Source organism: Ursus americanus, chromosome 21 (genome assembly GCF_024610735.1).
Source record: "Ursus americanus isolate L20-20 chromosome 21, mUrsAme1.1.p, whole genome shotgun sequence".
In the NCBI taxonomy this organism is placed as follows: Eukaryota; Metazoa; Chordata; class Mammalia; order Carnivora; family Ursidae; genus Ursus; species Ursus americanus.
Genome location: NC_142147.1, coordinates 35,811,882 through 35,831,685, shown reverse-complemented (window position 1 = coordinate 35,831,685; position 19,804 = coordinate 35,811,882). Strand labels below are relative to the sequence as shown.

At 49.7% G+C, this 19,804-nt stretch overlaps 1 protein-coding gene across 2 annotated transcripts in view; it reads left to right on the top strand.

The window, feature by feature from the left end:
• Positions 1-19,170, top strand: part of MBTPS1 (membrane bound transcription factor peptidase, site 1) — a 49,691-nt gene extending 30,521 nt beyond the window's left edge. For both annotated transcript variants that reach the window (XM_045796097.2, XM_087870647.1), the window contains 12 exons: positions 607-751; positions 3,735-3,917; positions 4,545-4,717; positions 5,975-6,090; positions 6,631-6,787; positions 7,527-7,651; positions 8,289-8,366; positions 10,593-10,733; positions 12,567-12,698; positions 13,744-13,870; positions 17,116-17,246; positions 18,360-19,170. In XM_045796097.2, the coding sequence (XP_045652053.1) occupies positions 607-751; positions 3,735-3,917; positions 4,545-4,717; positions 5,975-6,090; positions 6,631-6,787; positions 7,527-7,651; positions 8,289-8,366; positions 10,593-10,733; positions 12,567-12,698; positions 13,744-13,870; positions 17,116-17,246; positions 18,360-18,556 (1,705 nt within the window). In that variant the 3' untranslated portion in view covers positions 18,557-19,170. The remainder of the gene's footprint in view (positions 1-606; positions 752-3,734; positions 3,918-4,544; positions 4,718-5,974; positions 6,091-6,630; positions 6,788-7,526; positions 7,652-8,288; positions 8,367-10,592; positions 10,734-12,566; positions 12,699-13,743; positions 13,871-17,115; positions 17,247-18,359) is intronic.
• The last annotated feature ends 634 nt before the right edge of the window (positions 19,171-19,804 follow it).

The following is a 19,804-nucleotide window of genomic DNA, read 5'->3' as shown; positions in this document are numbered from 1 at the left end:
TGTGTTTTCCAGTAGCCGCTTTTGTTAGGTTCTTACTGGCATTGCCAGCTCTGGGTTTTGAGTCACAGAAAGCTTTTCTCTGCATGAAAGTACAAGGAATGCACCCACGTTTTTTTTTCTAATATGTGTTTGCTTTCTTTTGTATGCTTGACTTTCTCTGCTCCATTGGGACTTTTCTTGTGTACAGTGTGAAGCAGGGATCTGACTTTTATCTTTGCCACGTGGCCACCTGTCTGTGAGCTAGCTCCCTTCATAAAACGTCGCTCTTTGCCCCAATGATTTGAGGTGCTGTCATTCGAGACTCTGGGCCCAAGGTGTTCCCTGGGGCTGGTTACGTGCCAGCCAGGGCCTACAGAATTCCAGAATTATGGAAGGGAAGAGGTTTCCCCCGCTCATCGTGCCACGTGTGAGCAGTCTGGACAGGCCGGCCCGGTGGCTTCTCTGCGCAGAGAACGTTGCAACGCAGGTCCCCGGGTGCCAGCCCAGGGTGGCCTTGTGAGCAGCCCTCCCCGGCTCGGGTCTCCGTGCAGACACGCTCCTGCAGCTGTAGGGCCTCGTTGTCCTTCTCTGACGTGCTCTGCTCTGACACTGTGTTCTTTGTTTCAGTCTGAGCCCCAGCTACATAGATCTGACCGAGTGTCCCTACATGTGGCCGTACTGCTCCCAGCCCATCTACTATGGAGGGATGCCGACAATCGTCAACGTCACGATCCTCAACGGCATGGGCGTCACAGGAAGGATTGTAGACAAGGTGACGCCGCTCTCTGGCTTATGGTGAACTTAGACATGGCCCGGCCTTTGTGCCTTGTCTCTCTTTCCTGCTGTTAAAGCAGGAGAGGTTTTCTCCTCCTGTCCCGGGTGCCAGAGTATTGGAAGCAGTGATTTGTTTTCTCCTGAGTTCTTTACTGATAAGCCCAGGATAAATGGAACCAGTTTGCTCCTTTCTGACTTTGGCATCTCAGATTTGGCTCGTGAATGGACTAATTATATTTGATTCTTCATAATATAATTTTTCCCCTGTGATTAAATGCCCAGCTATAATTATCGTATTCTTGAGTGAGCACGAATGGGCCCTCCAGTTGAAAAGGTGTGTTCTTGTTTTTAGTTTTGTTTTTATAATTTTTCTTTTACTTACTGAATAAGCATTATCTTGATAGTAAAGGACAGGAAGAGAGTAGAAAAATTTTTCACTTCCCGCCCCAGCACACTAACGTAACCACTGTTCTTAAAGTATTCTTTTCCAGCCTTTATCTCAAGTATGTATTTTTGTTCTGTGTGCAGTAGGCCCAACTTTAATCTTGTCTTTCTCAGTTCTCATTATGTTGTTAAATGTAACTCTGTGCACAGCCCCAGTGTACTTGCTACAGCTTTTTAATATCACATACAATTGTTAAATCATAATTTACCTACTGGTTTTTTTAAATAAAAACATTTTTATTTTAACTTTCAGGGAACAGACTGTTCTTCTTTTCAAGATAATCACGAGGAGCTTACAAAAATGAGCATTTACAGTGCAGCTTTATATAATCCAAACATTAAAAAGTTAAAAGAGATTTCTGCTTTGTTGTCCTTATAAAACCAGAAATCCATTCATACTCAGGCCCTTGTCCTCAGCATTGTTAGAGTATTTCCATTGAGCAAACTGTGATCTAATTGAGTAATCCTTCCTTCTGGTGTGATTTGAAACAAAGTTGTCAAATCTCAGCAATTTGCCAACAGTTTCCTTGTCGCTCTTCTTCACAGTATGAATTCTTGGTGTTACATCTATCTGTGTGCAGAGGCAGTAGCTGTGACCGTGTGACCGCGTAGTGTGGCGCTAACCGCCGGGCCCACGTGGGAAGCGGCCCGTGCTTGGATAGCTGGGGGTCTCCAGCTGTAAACGTTTCACTGAGTATCTTGGCATATGCGGTTTCCTTTTCTTCTGAAATATTTTTTTAATATAAACTCTCTGGATTGGAATTCCAAGTCAGAGAGCGGGGACGTTATTGTGGCCCTTGGTCCATGCTGCAGAACTCTTTCCGAGAGATACGTCCGGGCACGCTGCTGCCAGCTACATGGAGGGGCCCTGGCTCCATTGCGTGCACGGGCTCGGACAGCTTTTTTTTTTTTTTTTTTAATTCCATGAGGTTGCTAAAAATTGAAATAAAATTCATGTACCATAATAAAGCAGCCTTTTAAATCAAGTGAATTCAGGAGTTCCTAGTATATTCACAAGCAGTGATTGCAACCATCACTCTTCTGTAATTCCGGAACATTCTCATCACCCCAAAAGGAAACCCCTGTTAGCTATCACTCCTCATTCTCCCTCCGGCCAGGCCCAGGCAGCTCCTGAGGGCCTTTCTGTCTCTGTATTTGCTTGTTGTGGACAGCCCGTACCCATGGGGTCACGCCTGGTATGGCCCGTCATGACTGGCCTTTCACGCAGCGTGTCTTTACGGTTCATTCCTTTTTCCAGCTGAGTGATATTCCATTGTGTGGTTGGGCCACGTTTGTGTATTCATCAGTTGGTGGACATTTGGTTTGTTTGTAGGTGGTTCATCTCTTAAGTGTACGTTTAGAGGGGATGAAATACGTCTTGCTTCTGAGCACTTCTCCGGTTACCTGGGAGGTGGCGCTCTCCAGGTTCGTCCCCGGTTGTACTGCCTCCTGTATGAGTTAGCTTTTCATTCCCGTGGCCCATTCTGCTGTGGTTCAGGGTTTCTCTGTCCACCTGAACGTCTTTTTGTCCTAGAGAAATAACCATTGTTGTATTTTACGCAACAGTTTCTCCCAGATTAGCGTCTTTCTCTTTAACACTAGAGGTCGTGTTATTTACTTAGTTATCTTTGGTTTTGTACAGGTGCCACACTTCCCTGTGGTTGGATTTTCATCTTTTATATTTCTCTTGTTTCAAAAATTAGAAACTTTTCTCTCCAGAGTAGGATAAAATCTCGATTTTATTTCCTACTAATGTTCCTTTTATGCTTGTAAGATGGTTAATTTTCTCATCAGTGTTGAATCCATTTGACGCATGTCATAAGAGATGGATAAAAATTAACTTTTTTCTGTTGTTAACCAGTGGTCCCTGGAGCATTTATCACAGATCCCTTTTCTTCCTCACTGTTCGTGGTGCTGTATCCTACGAATATTTGTCTTCTTTTTCAGAATTTTTTTTTTAATATGCTGACTCACTTGGGGAGAATATTGCTCTCTGGCTTGTGAGGGAAATGAGTAATTTAGGTCGGTTTGAAATGGTGGTTCATTTGTAGGAGCAAGCGTGTGTTTCTTCCAGATGCCTCCTCGCGTGCGCCCCTCTGCTCAGGCCCAAGCCCCCTCTTCCTGCGGGCGTCCTGCAGAGACCTGCCTGCCCAGCTGCTGGCTGTGTGGTCCATGCCATTTTAGTATCTTATTCCTTTACGTTGCTGTGATTCCTGAAGCATACAAATAATTGGAATTTGTTCTCAAATTGGAGAGTTTTCATTTATTTACATTCTCTGTCAGATAAAAGTTCTTTGCCAAACCATGTGTCCTTTTTTTTAAACCTTGGTGCAAAAAATTCTCTTTAAAATTGGAGGCTGTTTGAAATAGTGGGTTCTAGACTGCTCTAGACAGTGTTCCAGACTGACCTAGTCTGCCGCGGTTATAGGTTGCTTAGGGTCTACATAGGAATTTCAGTGGAGCAGGGGTCTGAACCCGAGGTGGTAAGGTCGCAGGTGAGCATCTCACCAGAGCCTGCGCTTACATGTCTCCCACAGCCTGACTGGCAGCCCTACTTGCCGCAGAATGGAGACAACATCGAAGTTGCTTTCTCGTACTCCTCCGTGTTATGGCCGTGGTCAGGCTACCTGGCCATCTCCATCTCTGTCACCAAGAAGGCGGCTTCGTGGGAAGGCATCGCACAGGGACACGTCACGGTCACCGTAGCTTCCCCAGCGGAGGTGAGAGCGAGTGCGCGCCAGGGAGGGGCCTGCTCTCAACCTTCCACCGGCTGCTGCCAGGAAGTGGGGTGGGGGATGCAGGCCGAGTCCCTGGAGTCTGGGATTTGTAGCCAGTTGACAGGTGTGTTGAGGCTTGCGGGCCGTGGTCGGTGCTCCCGGGCCTGTGGAGCGGCTGGAGTTTCAGAGCCCACTCAGCAGTGAGTGGTGCTGCCTCCCATTCTCTTGCTGAGCAACAACAGCTAAGACTGTTTGGTGCCAGAGTTCAAGTTCAAAGTGATGGCAAAAATACGCGTTCTCTACAAGGGGCTGTGGGGCTAACCCTGTGTAGTCCAGGAGTTTTAAGGAATAAGGTGCCTTAAATTTTATATCTTAAACATTTAAAGGATGAATTTTAATAAGATGAATTGTGACACATGAATGTTTCTTCCAACGTTTGTCATTAGGAATGCTTGCATTCAGATTATTTAAATTGTTTTTTTAAATTTAAATTTAAAATGTTAATTAAAATGAAAATAAAATTAAATTGTTAATGTTAAATTGATACATAGAAGTGATATTTTTAACCCAAAAGCCTGAAAGTTTCTTCTGAGCAAAAGGGACAGTTTGAATGTCTTTTATTTATTTCAGTCAAAAAATGGTGCAGAACAGACTTCAACCGTGAAGCTCCCAATTAAGGTGAAGATAATTCCTGCTCCTCCACGGAGCAAGAGAGTTCTCTGGGACCAGTACCACAACCTCCGCTATCCCCCCGGCTACTTCCCCAGGGATAACCTGAGAATGAAGAATGACCCTCTGGACTGGTAAGCAGCCACCAGCTGCCACGCTTATACTAGTCCTCCCACAGCAGGATGTTCCTGACCGATGTTCATGACCACCGAGCTCGTCCTCGATTGCTCTCTTTCCTTACTACTGTTAAGTCAGTCAGCAGACTTTGTCAGTTCTGCCTTCACAGTGTGTCCCAAGTGCTGCCCTAGCTGGCTGCTGCCGCCTCTGCTCCCCTCCCCACACAGGCCATTGTCCTTGCTTGCCTGGACGGCAGCCTCCTGGCCAGTCTCGCTGTTCCCCTAAAGTTCATTCTCCATGCAGCAGCCCTGGTAATCTTAAAAAGCAGGAATTCGAGCACACTTGGTCTAAAGCTCTCCAGTGGCTGCCTCTCCAGACTTCTTCTCATGCCGGACTCCCTGGTATGTCCTGCTCCACTCTCCAGACCCTGCCCCATGCTGCCCCTCAGCCAGCCCTCCTGGCTTGCCCTCCAGGGCAGCTGGCTTGGCTTCCTCTTGGCCTGCACACCAGGCTCATTGCGGCCCTCTGTAAGTACTGGAGTTTGGACCTAATGCTGGAAGTGGGGTGAAAGGAGCCTTGAAAGATGGGAGCAGGACACTTAGAGGCATGATGGGTTCTTCATGAAGATGTCTCTGGAAGGCTCGGACCAGAGGCAGGGGGAGAGGAGTGGTGAGAAGTTGGTAGGCCAAGGTGTAAGGGCCACGTCCTGGAGAGGCGCATGGGCTCAGCCCTGCGGGGGAGCTGGCTCTGGTGGGTTGGAGGGAGGGGGCCCCTGGGGCTTTCATGGGGCGCTTGGCTAGGGGCTCACGTAGAGGGTACAGTGGGAAAATGAGTATGTTCAGGGGGAAAAGCGATGGGAAGGTGATCCGTGTCTGTGCTGCATGGTTGACGGGGTCACTAGCCGCTGCGGCTGCCCCAGCGCCTCTGCATTCCTGTGCCGGCTCTTGGTGGTTGCTTTCCACGTCTGCCACCGCTAACGGGACGCTTCAGGGCACTTTGCAGAGCAGCGCTTTGGCCACTCCTTCTCATTGTGTCTGCTTCGAGCCCGTGCCATATGCGTGATTTCCTGGTATCACCCGATTTACGTGCAAGCCCAGAGAACACTGGTCTGGAAAGGCTGACTTCCGTGTGGCAGGCTGGACCCCCCAGGCCTCTGCCGGCGGTGAGCCGCGATCCTTTGAGGCGGCCGTTTTCAGAAGCCAGCTGTGTGGCTCGCTGAGCCCTCGTCACGAGCAGAGATGGGTCATCCTAGTGCGGAGCTTACTGTGTTTCAGGAATGGTGACCATATCCACACCAACTTCCGGGACATGTACCAGCACTTGAGAAGCATGGGCTACTTTGTTGAAGTCCTCGGCTCCCCTTTCACGTGCTTTGACGCAAGTCAGTATGGTGAGTAGCCACAGGTGCTGGCCAGGTGTCCTTCCTGCCAGGGCGCGTGTGGGGACCATTGGAAAGAGGAACCGCAGTGTGACCGAGAGGCAGTGAGGGAGTGGGTGCAGGGCCTCCCTGTCTTGTGGAACTGCAGCCAGGCTGTGAAGCGCAGTGACACACGTCGCTGTCCGGTGGTGACAATGGTAACCTTCGGAGAAGTGGGACACTGGCAGACTAGGGACAAGGATACTTGGCATTTTTATGTATTTATTTTAATTAAAAGAAACTAGCGCTGCATTTTGCTGCTTCTCCAGTGAGTGACATCTGTGTACCTGGGTGTCACACATGAAAGAGGCCAGCAATGTTAATAGGTGACTGTGCTTTGGGACTCTGGTCCTCTGTCTTTCACCCCCTTCCAGAGGGGCACGGGGGCCACAGACCAAAATATTAGAAGCTGGAGCTTGAGACGTGGACACCACTTGAAAGACTGTGTTTCTGAAGCCGCGAGTCCTGCGGTTGAGAGGCACAGGCTCTGACCGCCGGCCCTCCGTCCCTCAGGAACTTTGCTCATGGTGGACAGCGAGGAGGAGTACTTCCCCGAGGAGGTTGCCAAGCTGAGGAGGGACGTGGACAATGGCCTTTCACTCATTGTCTTCAGTGATTGGTACAACACGTCTGTCATGAGGAAAGTCAAGTTTTACGACGAAAACACGAGGTACTGATAGGAGTTGGTATTTGATAAGAAATTTGGCTTTTTGAGAATTAAATTCTGCCTGGCGAGTACTTAAGAGGACTGGTCCGAAGGTGGTCCTTCCGTTGCCAGAGACAGGTTCAGACACTGGGCTGGAGCAGGCTCCCTCTCCCCAGCAGTGAGGTTGCCGAGAGTTGCTCGTACAGTAAGCAGAGTGCTCCTTGATCCCAGGTATCGTCTTCCCTTGTTGATCTTAGATACTTGAGCTGTAGGTTCCTCCCATCTCGCTGTTGTTGAATCTATACAAATGTAAGTGGAAGAAAGGAACCTTTGTTTAAAGGAACCTTCTAGTAGATGAGTTATCGATAAGGATTCCCGGTGTTTTATGAATGTATCATTATAATATATTTTGAATTTTTTTCCTCAGAGTCTGTGAGTTCAGCTTTAAAGACTTCTTTCTCTCTTCACAGACCCTCTCGAGGTCTAGGCTCTATAGCTGTGTGTTTGTATGCACACGGCGCCTTGTGTGAGGTGAATTTAGCTTTGATTCATTCCGCACGCTGGCTGAGGCATGTGCTGTGTATCACCACTCAAACCCAGACAGGCGGTTTCAGCTGAAGCCTTAGTGTGCACGGGCTGGCCTCTGGCAGGAGATCTTCAGTTTTGTCATGAAAAGACTGCGTGTGTGTGTGTGTGTGTGTGTGTGTGTGGCGGGGGTGGGGTTTCAGCACCTCACAACCAGTGCCCCTTGTTTCTTCCACAGGCAGTGGTGGATGCCGGACACCGGAGGGGCTAATGTCCCTGCTCTGAACGAACTGCTCTCTGTCTGGAACATGGGGTTCAGCGATGGCCTATATGAAGGGGATTTTACTTTAGCAAACCATGACAGTAAGGTTTCGTTTGTTCTTTAATAGGGCACATTATCTCAGGATGCAAGAGCATAAGCCACATGTCTTTGAAGTCAGGGTTTCCAAGGGAGAGGCTGGTGTGGTTTCCAGAGAAGTAGGGTCTGTAGGCAGAACCCGTCAGCATCTTCAAAAAGGACATCTATAGTAAAGCTGTCGTTTTGTCCAGATTCTTAAAATGAGAATCTTTTCTGCGGGCATTCCTAATCTTGGTGCCACCTGTCAGGTTCTTTATGTCACTCACGTGTTCCCAGAGAGGAAATCGTTCGCAGGTCCCTGATTTATGAAATTCTGTTCATGAAATCACTTGCATGTCTCATTTAAGAAGTTTCCCTGAGCATTATTGTTACCACCTCTGCTCATCCTGCCTGAAAGCTCTGACTTCTGAGGTCTATTCAGTCAGAGACCTCGCATTAGTAGCATTTTTTAGCTTGAATTTGGGGGTGATTACTTGTCGTTTAAGTGTGAACAGGCAGTAACAGCATCCTTTGTCTTAAAATTAAAAACAGTGTTAGAAAAACTGTCTTACATAAAGACTGAATTTTAGGTGAATCAGTAGCTGTTGATCAAGTGTTGAGTATTTCTACCTTCTCGTAACTCTGAATAACTACTTTCTTTAGTGTATTACGCATCAGGGTGCAGCATTGCTAAATTTCCAGAAGATGGCATAGTGATAACACAGACTTTTAAAGACCAAGGTAAGGAATGCTGTTTTGGTTTCCTCCCTTTTTTTTTTTTTTTAATAACCATTTTATTTGCATATAATTCACATTTACTCTTCTTTTTTAAGAAATGGGTTTTTTTTAAACACTTACTCTTTTAAGGTGTACAGTTCCATGACTTTTCATGTTCACAGAGATGTACAGACATTGCTATTATCTGCTTGCAGAACGTTTTCATCACCCTGTATCCCTTAGCAGTTTTGTGTTTTTAAAAAGCTTGCTGTAATACCATTTGTATGGTACTTGCTTTAGGCAGGACTTCTGGCTGGTGGCTCTGGGGGCTGCAAAGATAGATAATTTGAATATATGTGGATAGATAACTGATCACTGCAAAATAAATAGAATTCCTTCAGGAGAGCAGCTGTTGAATCTTTGTAGATTTTTTTAACTACCTTCAGAGTTGCTTGAAGTTTGTTACTATTTGTTAATTGTTCTGCTTCTATCGTTGCCAGATCACTAAAATTTTAGAAAAACGTTGACCATGTTTTACAGTTCTTAACTGTGTAATGAATACTAATTGCAGAGCCATCTCTTAACATTCCCTTAAGAATTTGAAGGAAAGAGGGGTGCCCGTCTGGCTCAATCGGTGGGCCGTGTGACTCTTGATCTTAGGGTTGTGAGTTCCGGCTCCACTTTGGGTGTAGAGATTACTTAAAATCTTTAAAAAATTTAAAAAAAAAAGGAAAAAGAATTTGAAGGAAAGAAAGGTCTCCCCTTGCAGTTTTGCTTCTAATGAGGGTTGCTATTTTCTATAACTGGAAGTTAGGGACAGTTTCTTTGTTTAAAAATGACAAGAAAGCAGAATTTCTCTGTCGTCTTTTTGCATTTATACTATAGAATTTATTTTTTTATTACCTAGTGTGATTATTTTCCCTTCGTCAAGGCAAGGTCAGTAAATAGATCTGTGTTCTTAAGGTTGTCTTCTAACTTTAGGCACGTCAGTAATTGTGTGTTCCCAGTCACTAGGCACGCTTTACCATGGGCTAGTGATTCTTTCTGGAATCTGTTTCTCCCAGGGCAGCGTGGTTTCTGGTGCGGGTGCGAGAGTAGCGATCTCGTTGTTGACTTGTCGCTGCCTGGTTTTGGGGGCTAGGGGGATCACTGTAGATTTCAAGGTGCCTTTTTTACTGTTCTGGTGAAAATAAAAATTAGTTACCTTGAAGTTCTTTCTAAGGGGCTTTTTTTATTTCCACAGAGTCTTTAAGTTGAATTATCTTTTGGGTACAAAATAGGAATTTGAAAATCTGGGTTTATGCTGGATCAAGTGGGACCCTTTTGTCAGATTCAAACCTCAGACAAACAACGAGGCCGCGTGGCAGTGCAACACGCACTTGCCTCGTTTCATCTGTTCTTCTCTGTCTTTCCCTCCAACAAGGAGAATCTTATTTTCTCTTCCACTTAGTTCCTGGTGGGATTATCCATAGGGAGCAGGAAATGCCGTATGTTTTTAGCCACAGACGGTGTAGATGTTACCAGCACGGTAAACACCGTGCAGAAAACGTGCGTCCTGTCCAGTGCGGAGGAGAGTGTTGGCTTCAGGGCTAGCCTCGTAGGTTGTATGGTGCTCTCACTGGTAGTGGCTGCTCGAGGCGTTGATGCATTTTTGACTTCTTGATTTGTTTAACACTGTGAACTGTGTCATTTGATTGGGCAGAGGTAAGAGGACTCCACTGTTGGAACATTTGTAATTGTGAGACAAATGCAACAGGTGTCTTAAATCTAAATTTAAAGTATGTGGGCATCAGTTTTAAAAATTAGTTATATTTATCATCGCTTTTAATAATAAAATGCAAAGCGTAGGTATATGTTACCAAATCCACAAAGGTACCTGTGTGTAGCGAGAGCTGCCGGGCCAGCGGCCCCTTGTGAACGGCAGCCCCAGGACATAGGCCTTTCAGCAGAATCAGAGGGGACATAAATGTGTATTTTCAGGATTAAAAATACTATGTACCACCATTTCAAGTGAAAATATAAAAGGATGGCATGGAAATGTGGATATACACGTAAGTGTGTTTTGCTAAAACCAAATTAATGGCACTTAAGATGTTTTCCTATTGTGAAAGTTTGCACCGTTGTGACTGAATATTAGATTTTACTGTGATTTTGTTTTGTCAAGTAGCAATTGGAAAATCATTTTATTCCTCAACAGCAAAAAATAATTCATTCCTCAACATTTTTGTTTTTGTTGTGGTATTATTTTAGGATTGGAGGTTTTAAAGCAGGAAACGGCAGTTGTTGAAAATGTGCCCATTTTGGGACTTTATCAGATTCCAGCTGAGGGCGGAGGCCGGATTGTGCTGTACGGAGACTCCAACTGTTTGGACGACAGTCACCGACAGAAGGGTGAGGGCTGGGGGTGTGGCCACAAAGCGGCTTGGGCTTCTGACCAATGTACAAACCCTTCGTTCCCCCTTGTCTGTGCAAAGGCACTGGTGCGGTGCTGGAAGATACAGGGCCTGCCACTGTGCGCCCGATGTGCCCGGGCAAGTCCCCCATGGCTTTGGCTGTGTGGCACCTTCGCTCGGTGTCTAAATCTGGACACATGGAGCAAGCCGAGCCAAACTGTGTGTACAGGCTGCACTGCCCTCCCCGCCGTGCCGCTGTCCTCATGCGGGCGGAGGCTGGACTGTCGCGTTTCAGTGGAGAGGCTCTCTGCCTGGCTCTGCCCGCCCCCGCGTCCCCCTCTGGAGTCTGTACGTCCTGGGCGCTGCTGTGTGGGGTGCCCTTCCCAGGTCGGACCCACTCTTCCTGGAGGGCCAGCGCTTGGCTCTCCTCCCAGACTTGGAAATTTGGCTGTTGTGAGCCGTCCTTAGTGGGGGCGTTCAATATCCTCGTCGGGCATGGGGGGAGCTAGCAAGGGGGACTGATCCTTGGCATTCCTCCGCTTTTTCGCTATCTCTCAACACGTACTCCAAATTTGGGGTTTTAAGCCTGGAAACAAACTGTTTCTTTCTCATTTTGTGAAGGAGGACATGGGATATGAAAGTGATGCATCTTTCGGCCTGGTGATGTGCCGACACAGCAGGGTCTAAAGCTCGTCTTCGGGCTCCCTGGAGAACGGGGCCGGGGCCGGGGCCGGGGGCCAGAGCCTCACATTTGCAGATGGGAACCCGGCCCGAGCAGAGAGCGAAGCCACTGGAGCGTGAGCTGGGAGCTGTGTGTCTCTCTGAGTGAAGTTGAGCTTGACTAAATTCCCAGCATTTTGTGTAAATCCTTAGAATATGATTGGTCTTTTTAAAAAGGTTAAAGTGACAGTTGAAAGAAGATTAGTGTTTTATTTCCATAGAGATTTTCTTTTAAGACTGGAGATCTCCTGGTAAGAGTCTTTATTAAAATTTTAAATGCCTGAGAGGACTGTCCTGGTTCTAAATCTCGCGGCGGTGCTTCAAGCACGCGGCCAGAGTGCCCTTAAGTGAGCGAAGTGCTTGCTGGCGACGTATGTCGGCGGCCTGTCCGGTCCCGGCTGGTGGCCGTGGGACTGCAGTGGCAGACATGGACAGAACCCATGTGAGGCAGTGGGTCTAGGTTTACAGATGCTGAAGCATCTCAGTGTCCTGATGAGAGGACCCTCTGTGTGGGTCTGTGATGAGGGCTGTCGGCTGCAGCCCAGCGCCTGGACGTCTGCCGGGTCCCACAGAATGACCGTTTCCTGTTCCTGTATGTTGCGTAGGGCCCGCTGGTCCAATTACTAGACTTTGCACTTGTACTGACCTTGAACTCACTTGCCAGTGGAGTGCACACAAGGTCCTGGCTCACCCCTCGAAGTGTAGATCCAGATCCTTCCCCAGTACAGCCTCCGGGAGTTGGCAGAAGCTCTGGTGCCCTGTTCTCTGGGCGATTCTTTGCTCCATGAGTGTCACGTGGTGGCCATCCCTGAGTGGACTCCGTTCTGTCCTCATCATGAGGGGCCCAGAGCCATGTGGCACTCGGGCAGCCTGTCCAGCCCAGCACCCAGTGGCACTGACCCACCTGAGTCCTGGGGCCGGGAGTGAAGCCCACAGTCAGGTCCCGTGTGTCATGCTGGTCTTTGTGGGCTGGCGCTGACTGTGGAGGATGTGCGTGTCTCAAGAATAGGTGATCTCGCCTCCCATTTCTCGTTCGAGGGGCTTTCGTTTTCCTGTAGGGATTCCTTAAAAATACTCAAATCCCTAAACAGCATGCCTGTTGAACCCACAGACTGCTTTTGGCTCCTGGATGCGCTCCTCCAGTACACGTCCTATGGGGTGACGCCTCCCAGCCTCAGTCATTCCGGGAACCGGCAGCGCCCTCCCAGTGGAGCCGGCTCGGCCACTCCAGAGAGGATGGAAGGTGAGTGAGTGTGGGGGGCGCTTGGCTGCTTCAGGAGGCCATTGTGCCTGCTGGAAACAGAGCCTATTGGCGAGCCCCCGGCTGTTCTCCTAGGAATAGAAAGGACGTGCACTCCAAGGTCCTCGCACTGCCCCGAGTTAGCATGTATCGTCCCCTCTCATAGATGGAGCCCTGGCTCCTGGGGTTCTGTGGGTAGAAGGGCCAGCATTTCTGAGCACTTACCAAGTGCCAGGCACACAGCTCACCTCCCCAGGGCCTCTCAGAGCTCTGGGAAAATAGATACCGTTCTTTCCAGTTCACAGATGAAGAGACAGGAGTTGAGAGGTGTAACTGGTCGAGGTCACTGGGTGGTGAGCCGTGGTGACCTGCGGCCTAGCCCACTGTGTATGAGGCAGGGCTGGCCTTTGTGCGCTCAAGGCTGGATTGCTCAGGTCCTCACTGCCGGGACCACCAGAAGCATAGTGTGAGCCGCAGATAAAATTCTAAATCTTCCAGTGGCCGCACTAAAAAAAGTAAAAAGAAACAGGTGAAATTCATTTTAGTGAAGTTCTTTGGCCCCGTAGACCAAAATATTATTGAAACGTGACACTCAACCCCTTTCGGTTGCTCAGTACCCATACATGGCTACAGTCCTGGACAGCGCAGGTCTAGAAATAAATTTTGAACTTTGAAAGTGCACTTTTTTTTTTTTTTTTGCTTGAGAATACTCCAGAAGAGAAAGCTTTTTTTCCTGAAGCATATCTACAGGTTAGAGTCCTCGAGTATAGCCTTGTGTGTGGAAATGTGGTCAGTACGGCCATGCGTATGGTGTGGCCACTTTAAAGGCAGTGGCCCTTCTGCTCTATTCACTCATGGTGAGCAGTGAGCACACGTCCCCCCGGGGGGCACCGGTCAGTGCTTGCACCTGAAGCTCCTGGGAGCCAGGTTAACAGGGCGCGTGGCGGGCCTGTTGGCAGGAAAACAGACAGGCTGAGGCCCCTCAGTTGTCTCCGTGCGTCTTCCTAACAACCATGGTTTTGTGTCGCTGGCGTTGCTGCCGCCCCAGGGAACCACCTGCACCGGTACTCCAAGGTCCTCGAGGCCCGTCTGGGAGGCCCGGAGCCTCGGGCTCTGCCGGCCTGTCCGCACCTGTCATGGGCCAAGCCACAGCCTTTAAACGAGACGGCTCCCAGGTTAGTGCTTTCCTGTGCTTTTCCACTCCTTCTGCGGGGTTTGTGATTCATTACTCTTTTTTTATAAGAGAGAATGGAATTTTACTGACATCATTATCAAATCATCAGATCTTCCAGCTTGTCATTTTGTGATGTTATTTAAGTCGGTGAGCCCCCATGTCGACCTTTAGATTGATGCTCTCTGGTGGTACCTGCTAAAGAAGTGCTTGGGGTGATTAGCGTTTTGTTAGGCTTGCTTGATTCTTGCTTGAAAAGCTGCGCTCTGACAGTGCTGTCACTTGAGCAGAAGCTCTGACTCCTCTGGTATGGGGTTCGAGAGTCGAGTGCTCCCTGTTTGTGATGCAGATTCTGAGACGCTGACAGGTTCTTCCAGCAGCCCGGGGGGCTGCAACTGCCGGAGGTGTGCGTTCCCACTGTGGCCTGGCCGCGCGTGTCTGTGCCCTTCCCCCCGGTCCCCGTTGCCCCTGTGTGCATGGTGTCCGGACGCTGCGGGTCTGCCTGCTGCTTCACCCCACCGACTCCATCGAGCCCTTCCTCTGCGCCTTACTCCTGCTGTTTCTTCCAGGCACTGCGGCTAGCTGAGCATGCTGCTTCCCGTGTTTTCTCCCCCTCACTACTCCTCCCTGTTCCTGGCAAGAAGAATGGGGGCTTGTCCTGATTTGGGGTCCTGGCACAGGGAGGCAGGGGCCCGTGTTGCAGGACAGCTCTCTTTCGAGCGGTGCTGCGGGCAGCTGTCGCCTTCACTGGCAGCACAGCTCACACCTCCTGGCCGGTGGGGCTCCCCACCAGACTGCCCACTTAGTTTGAGTCTCGGTGGGTACAGGCTCTGGTGTGGCTGGGGCTGGGGGCGGCAGGGACAGAGGACCACCGTCGACGCTGTGAGCCACCAGGAGGAGGATGCCCGCACGTCGTGAACAGACTACTCAGTGCTCTGCTCACGGACTGTTCGTCCTCTTGAGAACTCGCTCGGCAGAAGACTGTGCGATTGTAAAGTCTTCACGTCGTCTTTACATCAGCTGTTTCTTCCCGAAACTTTAATTACAGAGTACTTTTCCATTCTAGTTGATATCCCATCATTTAAAAATTTCTGATAAGATTGCATTTTTGCATCCCATTTATTCATAGCCACCCATTATCGGAGCATTCGACCAGATTTTCATTCCAGCTGTGGTCAGCAGTTCCTATTGAGGGGACAGTTAGTTTTGGCCAGAGTTGCCAAAGCCCACTTTTTCCCCGCAGTGCTGTTTGGGCCTCAGAAGCAGATAAGGCTGTCCTTGGTCCTTATGCGTGCCTGCGTCAGGAGTCTGTCCGCCACCAGCCGGCCATCAGGGATGGCATACAGCGCCTGGGAGTTGGCGTCAGCCAGCACTCTCAGGAACTGCTCTTAACATGCCCATCAGACTCTTCCTTACCTCACACAAAGCATCTTGTTGAAAATTACTTTCAGTCCCCAGAGACCTACAGCTGGGTCGCAATTCTGAAGCTGAGAGATCTGAGACCGTGTCAGACGGCTCCAGACGGTCGTGGAAAAGCCTGGTGTCTTTCAGTCCAGTGCTGAGCACAAGTTTCTGTCTGTCTCTGAAATGACCCCTTTCTCGGTTTCGTTGTTGGGCATCAGGTGTCCTCAGAGCATTCACGGGAGTGTGACACCCGAGAGGAACCTGTGGGTGGGGTGACCCCTCTGTCTTTCTGTTGGAGTGTCACGAACTTCTCAGACTGAAACATAGTGTGTGGTTTTCCACGATTGGTCACCTGGAAAATGCCATTGCCAGATACTTACATTCTGGAGCAGGATCTCATGTCAGAATTAAAGCACAGCCCCGCATCTGTTCAGCTGCAGGGCAGAGAGCTCATCCGGCCTGGATTTCATAACTTCACCTCGTCAGTTTAATTTCCAGAGGATGACACTGAAGCGGAAAGTTAAACCCTGTAGTCAGGACAGGTGGTCGCGCTCACCGGCATCTTCCAAGCAGCTGCCCAGCTGCAAGTAGGCGAGAGTAGTTTCTCTCTTCGCTGCGCAGAAAGCGCCTTCTCAGACTCGGGGTCGCCCCATGCCCCTTCACCCCAGGTGCCGAGAGAACGGAGTCTCTTCGCCTCAGTCGGCCAAAGTACAAGACAAGCCAACAGCTTGTGGAAGAATAAGAAGCAGAAAAGTGGGTTCACAATCAGCAGACACACTGTACTCCTTTCCCCCCGGGTCGGCCAGAGCAGGCTTCTGTCGGCCTCTTTGCACTCTGCTCTCATCAAGGCGCCCCTGCCCCAAGCTTCCGCTGCTCTGTGCAGCCTGTTGGTCTCTCCATTCTTCAGGTATGGTCCTGAAATGTTGGGGTCTCAGAATCAGAAACGAGAATAGCAGTGCTACTGCTGTAGTGAGGCCAGCACATTCACAGAGCGGACATGTTTCCTTTCTTCCTCGTCCTGGCCCAGCAGGCAAAGCTGATGCTCATTCCCACGGTTTGCTTCTCTTGACTGCTCCGCTGTTACTGGTTTATGGGTCTGCCTCATCGTCCCTGCTCGTGGTGGCGTCCTTGAGGACAGAGAGGGTGTCTGGTTCCCAGCACCCTCACTGGTCCGCATTCATCGGAAAGCAGGCTCCGCCGGCTGCGGTGCCTTGTGGCAGAGACGTCCACACACCATCCCGCCAGCCTCGGAGCCCTGAGCCCCAGCTTCAGCTCCTGTCCTCAGGCTCCTTTCAGAGGTTAATGTGTGGTTTCCTCTCCCACTGCTTGGTGACGTGTCCAGTGTAAGCAGAAGCAGGCTCTGTGGGGCCTGTGAGGAACACAGTAGAACTGACCTCTACTCACAATACTCAGATCTCATGCATATGGACTTGACATTTCTGTCTTGGGACCTAGAAGCTGTCACTAGTGTTGTTATGCATTTGGGCTTGGGCAGGTGTCAGTGGAACATCACTTCACCTTTCTCTTTATTTTTTTATTTTTTTATTTTTTTTAAAGATTTTATTTATTTGACAGAGATAGAGACAGCCAGCGAGAGAGGGAACACAAGCAGGGGGAGTGGGAGAGGAAGAATCAGGCCCATAGCAGAAGAGCCTGATGTGGGGCTCGATCCCAGATCGCCAGGATCATGCCCTGAGCCGAAGGCAGACGCTTAACCGCTATGCCACCCAGGCGCCCCTTCACCTTTCTCTTTAAATAACATTTTTATTTCTTAGGCATTGGCTAAGCATCATAGGCTAGTACAATTGCTTATTTTTATTTTGTTTTAATCCATTTTTTATGAAGTAATCTTTGGAAACATCAGAAGCTGCTCTCCATCGACCTGGACAAAGTGGTATTACCCAACTTCCGATCGAACCGCCCTCAAGTGAGACCATTGTCTCCTGGAGAGAGCGGTGCCTGGGACATTCCTGGAGGTCAGTTCTTAGGTGCTTCAATGTGCTTGACCCTACTCTGGTTTGTTCTGGTGCTTCCCTGTCCCCCGCAGGGTGGGCCAGATGCTCCTGTCTTTGCCTTCCCGGGAGCATCTGGTCCAGGCTTTGTGGTGCGAATCAGCGAAGCCAGAAGTGGGCCTAAAGGATTAACACACCGTGTTGCCTTCAGAACATTCTCCCCTGATTTTCAAATTTGAAGTTCTTTCATGATAGCCAGGTGTTACACTTAAAATTCTTCCAGTAGAGTAACTTGCACACTCTTGTCAAAATTCTGCAAAATGTCCCCTCCATGGGCAGTGACTTTTGGCCTGACTCGACTATTTGGCACAGGTTCTCCCTTACCTGAAACGACCGGTATCCGGTCATTCCAGCAAGGCGTGGGCACCAGTTTCCCTCTGGAGATCCCTGTGGTCTTCAAGAGGTTACAGCTCCCCGTGGGATTCCTGGTTCCAGGAGCTGGCACCATGGCCCTTGTGTTCCAACCCTGGGAACATTGTGTGGTGATGCCAGGCTCCTGAGGGCCTTGCCTGCAGTCATGGTCAGTTCTGGAACCAGGGGCCGTCCAGTTGCCTCTCTTGACTTCTGACCACGTGTCCCATCTGTGGAAGGCTTTCCCAGGAGGGTGGGGGCATGGCCAGCCATCCTTACTCCCTGCCTGACGTCCCCCATCTTCCTCCCACTCAGCTACTCTGACACCAGCACCTCCTCTCCTTCCCAGTGTCCAGACTTGTCCGTCTTCCAACGCACTTAGGGAAACCAAAAGCAGCTCTAGGCACCCCTATCGTCGGTCGTCTGTGACAGAAGGGCCAGTCACGGGCTCCGTCTGAGGTGGGCATAGGGAGTGGAAGGAGCAAAAACCTCACATAAGACAGCCCTCCCACCCCCACTCCCGAGGCCGCTAATCTGAGAATCTCCCATTTGTTCTCTGAATGGCCTGGGTCACTTCACCTAAGGTTTCAAACTGTTATGTTTGCCCCGTAAGCCTCGCTGATGCGGTTAGCTAGCGTTTTGTTTCTGACGAGTCTGCCTCCGAGGCATGGAGGCTGTGGCCGAACAGCTCTGGTGCTCCTAACCGTTGCTGCTGTGCTCTTGCAGGGATCATGCCTGGCCGCTACAACCAGGAGGTGGGCCAGACCATCCCCGTGTTTGCCTTCCTGGGAGCCATGGTGGTCCTGGCCTTCTTTGTGGTGCAAATCAACAAGGCCAGAAGCAGGCCGAAGCGCAGGAAGCCCAGGGTGAAGCGCCCCCAGCTCATGCAGCAGGCTCACCCACCAAAGACCCCTTCGGTGTGACAGCAGACCAGCCGACCGTGAGAGCCAAAGAGAGCCTTCGAGGACGGCCGTGAGGGGCAGCCCACTGGAAAGGGATCACGTCTCCAGCTGCAGCGTCGTTGAGTCTGTCCTCAGTGGGCCTCGCGGGGGCCTGCGGGAGGGGCTCGTGGGTCAGCCTCTGGGGAGACCTCCTGTGGCCGCGGCGCGCACCCAGGGAGGGCTTGGGCAGGCTGGCTGGGGGCTCCTGACCCGAGGGGGCGTGCCGCGTTACACCAGCGAAAGCTCTGACCAAGCTGAACTGTGCTCGTCAAAGGCTATTTTCTATATTTATTGTTGGGAAAAGTCACTTTAAAGACTTGTGCTATTTGGAAGCAAAGCTATTTTTTTTGTCAGTGGAATGCGGTTTTTTACTATGACATCATGAGGAATAACACAGATTCCGTGACCTCCTTTTCGATGAAAGGACAGACTGAGATTTGAAGGAAACTTGCACAGATCTGTGAAACATAGACCTTCGCTTTATTTTTATAAGTATCAACTGCCATCATGTTTTGTAATTTGGGGTCTTGATTTCACCATTGTCGGTGAAGAAAATTTTCAATAAATATGCATTACCTGTATGAAGCTGAAAAGAAGGGTGTAACAGGCTCTTCTTCCACCTGCCCCCTTTCTCCCTGATGACCGCGTGGAACGGGTTCCCAGTGAGTCTGCTGGGCGGCGGGGGTGGGTGGTGGATGTCCGAGCTATAATTCACATACTATAAAATTCTCTGACATGTCCAATTTAGTGGTTTTTAGTATATTCACAAGGTTGTGTAATCATCACCCTTGTGATTCCAGAACATTTCCATCATCCCCAAAACACACTGTTCCCATTAAGAAAGCAAGCTTATCCTTCCGTCCCACCCCACGGCAGCCCCTCCTGTACCTGGAGGAACCTGGCCCGAACATTTCACATACGTGGAATCGTGCACTCTGTGGCCCGTTGTTTCCGCTTAGCACATTTGTAAGATGCACTCGTGTGGTAGCATGACCAGGACGTCATGCTTTGTCATGGCCGGGCCACCAGTGTGGCGCGTGGAGGGGCTCACTTTGTATACCCTTTCCTCAGTCGGTGGACATCGGGACTGTCCTTTGTGGTGCGTAGAAGTACTGATGCTAAGAGTGTTTGTGTGCAGGCTTTTGCATGGACATCAGTTGTCATCTCCGTTGGGTGTGAATACCCAGAAATAAGATCTTAGAGCACCACGTTTGCTTTTCTGAGGAACTG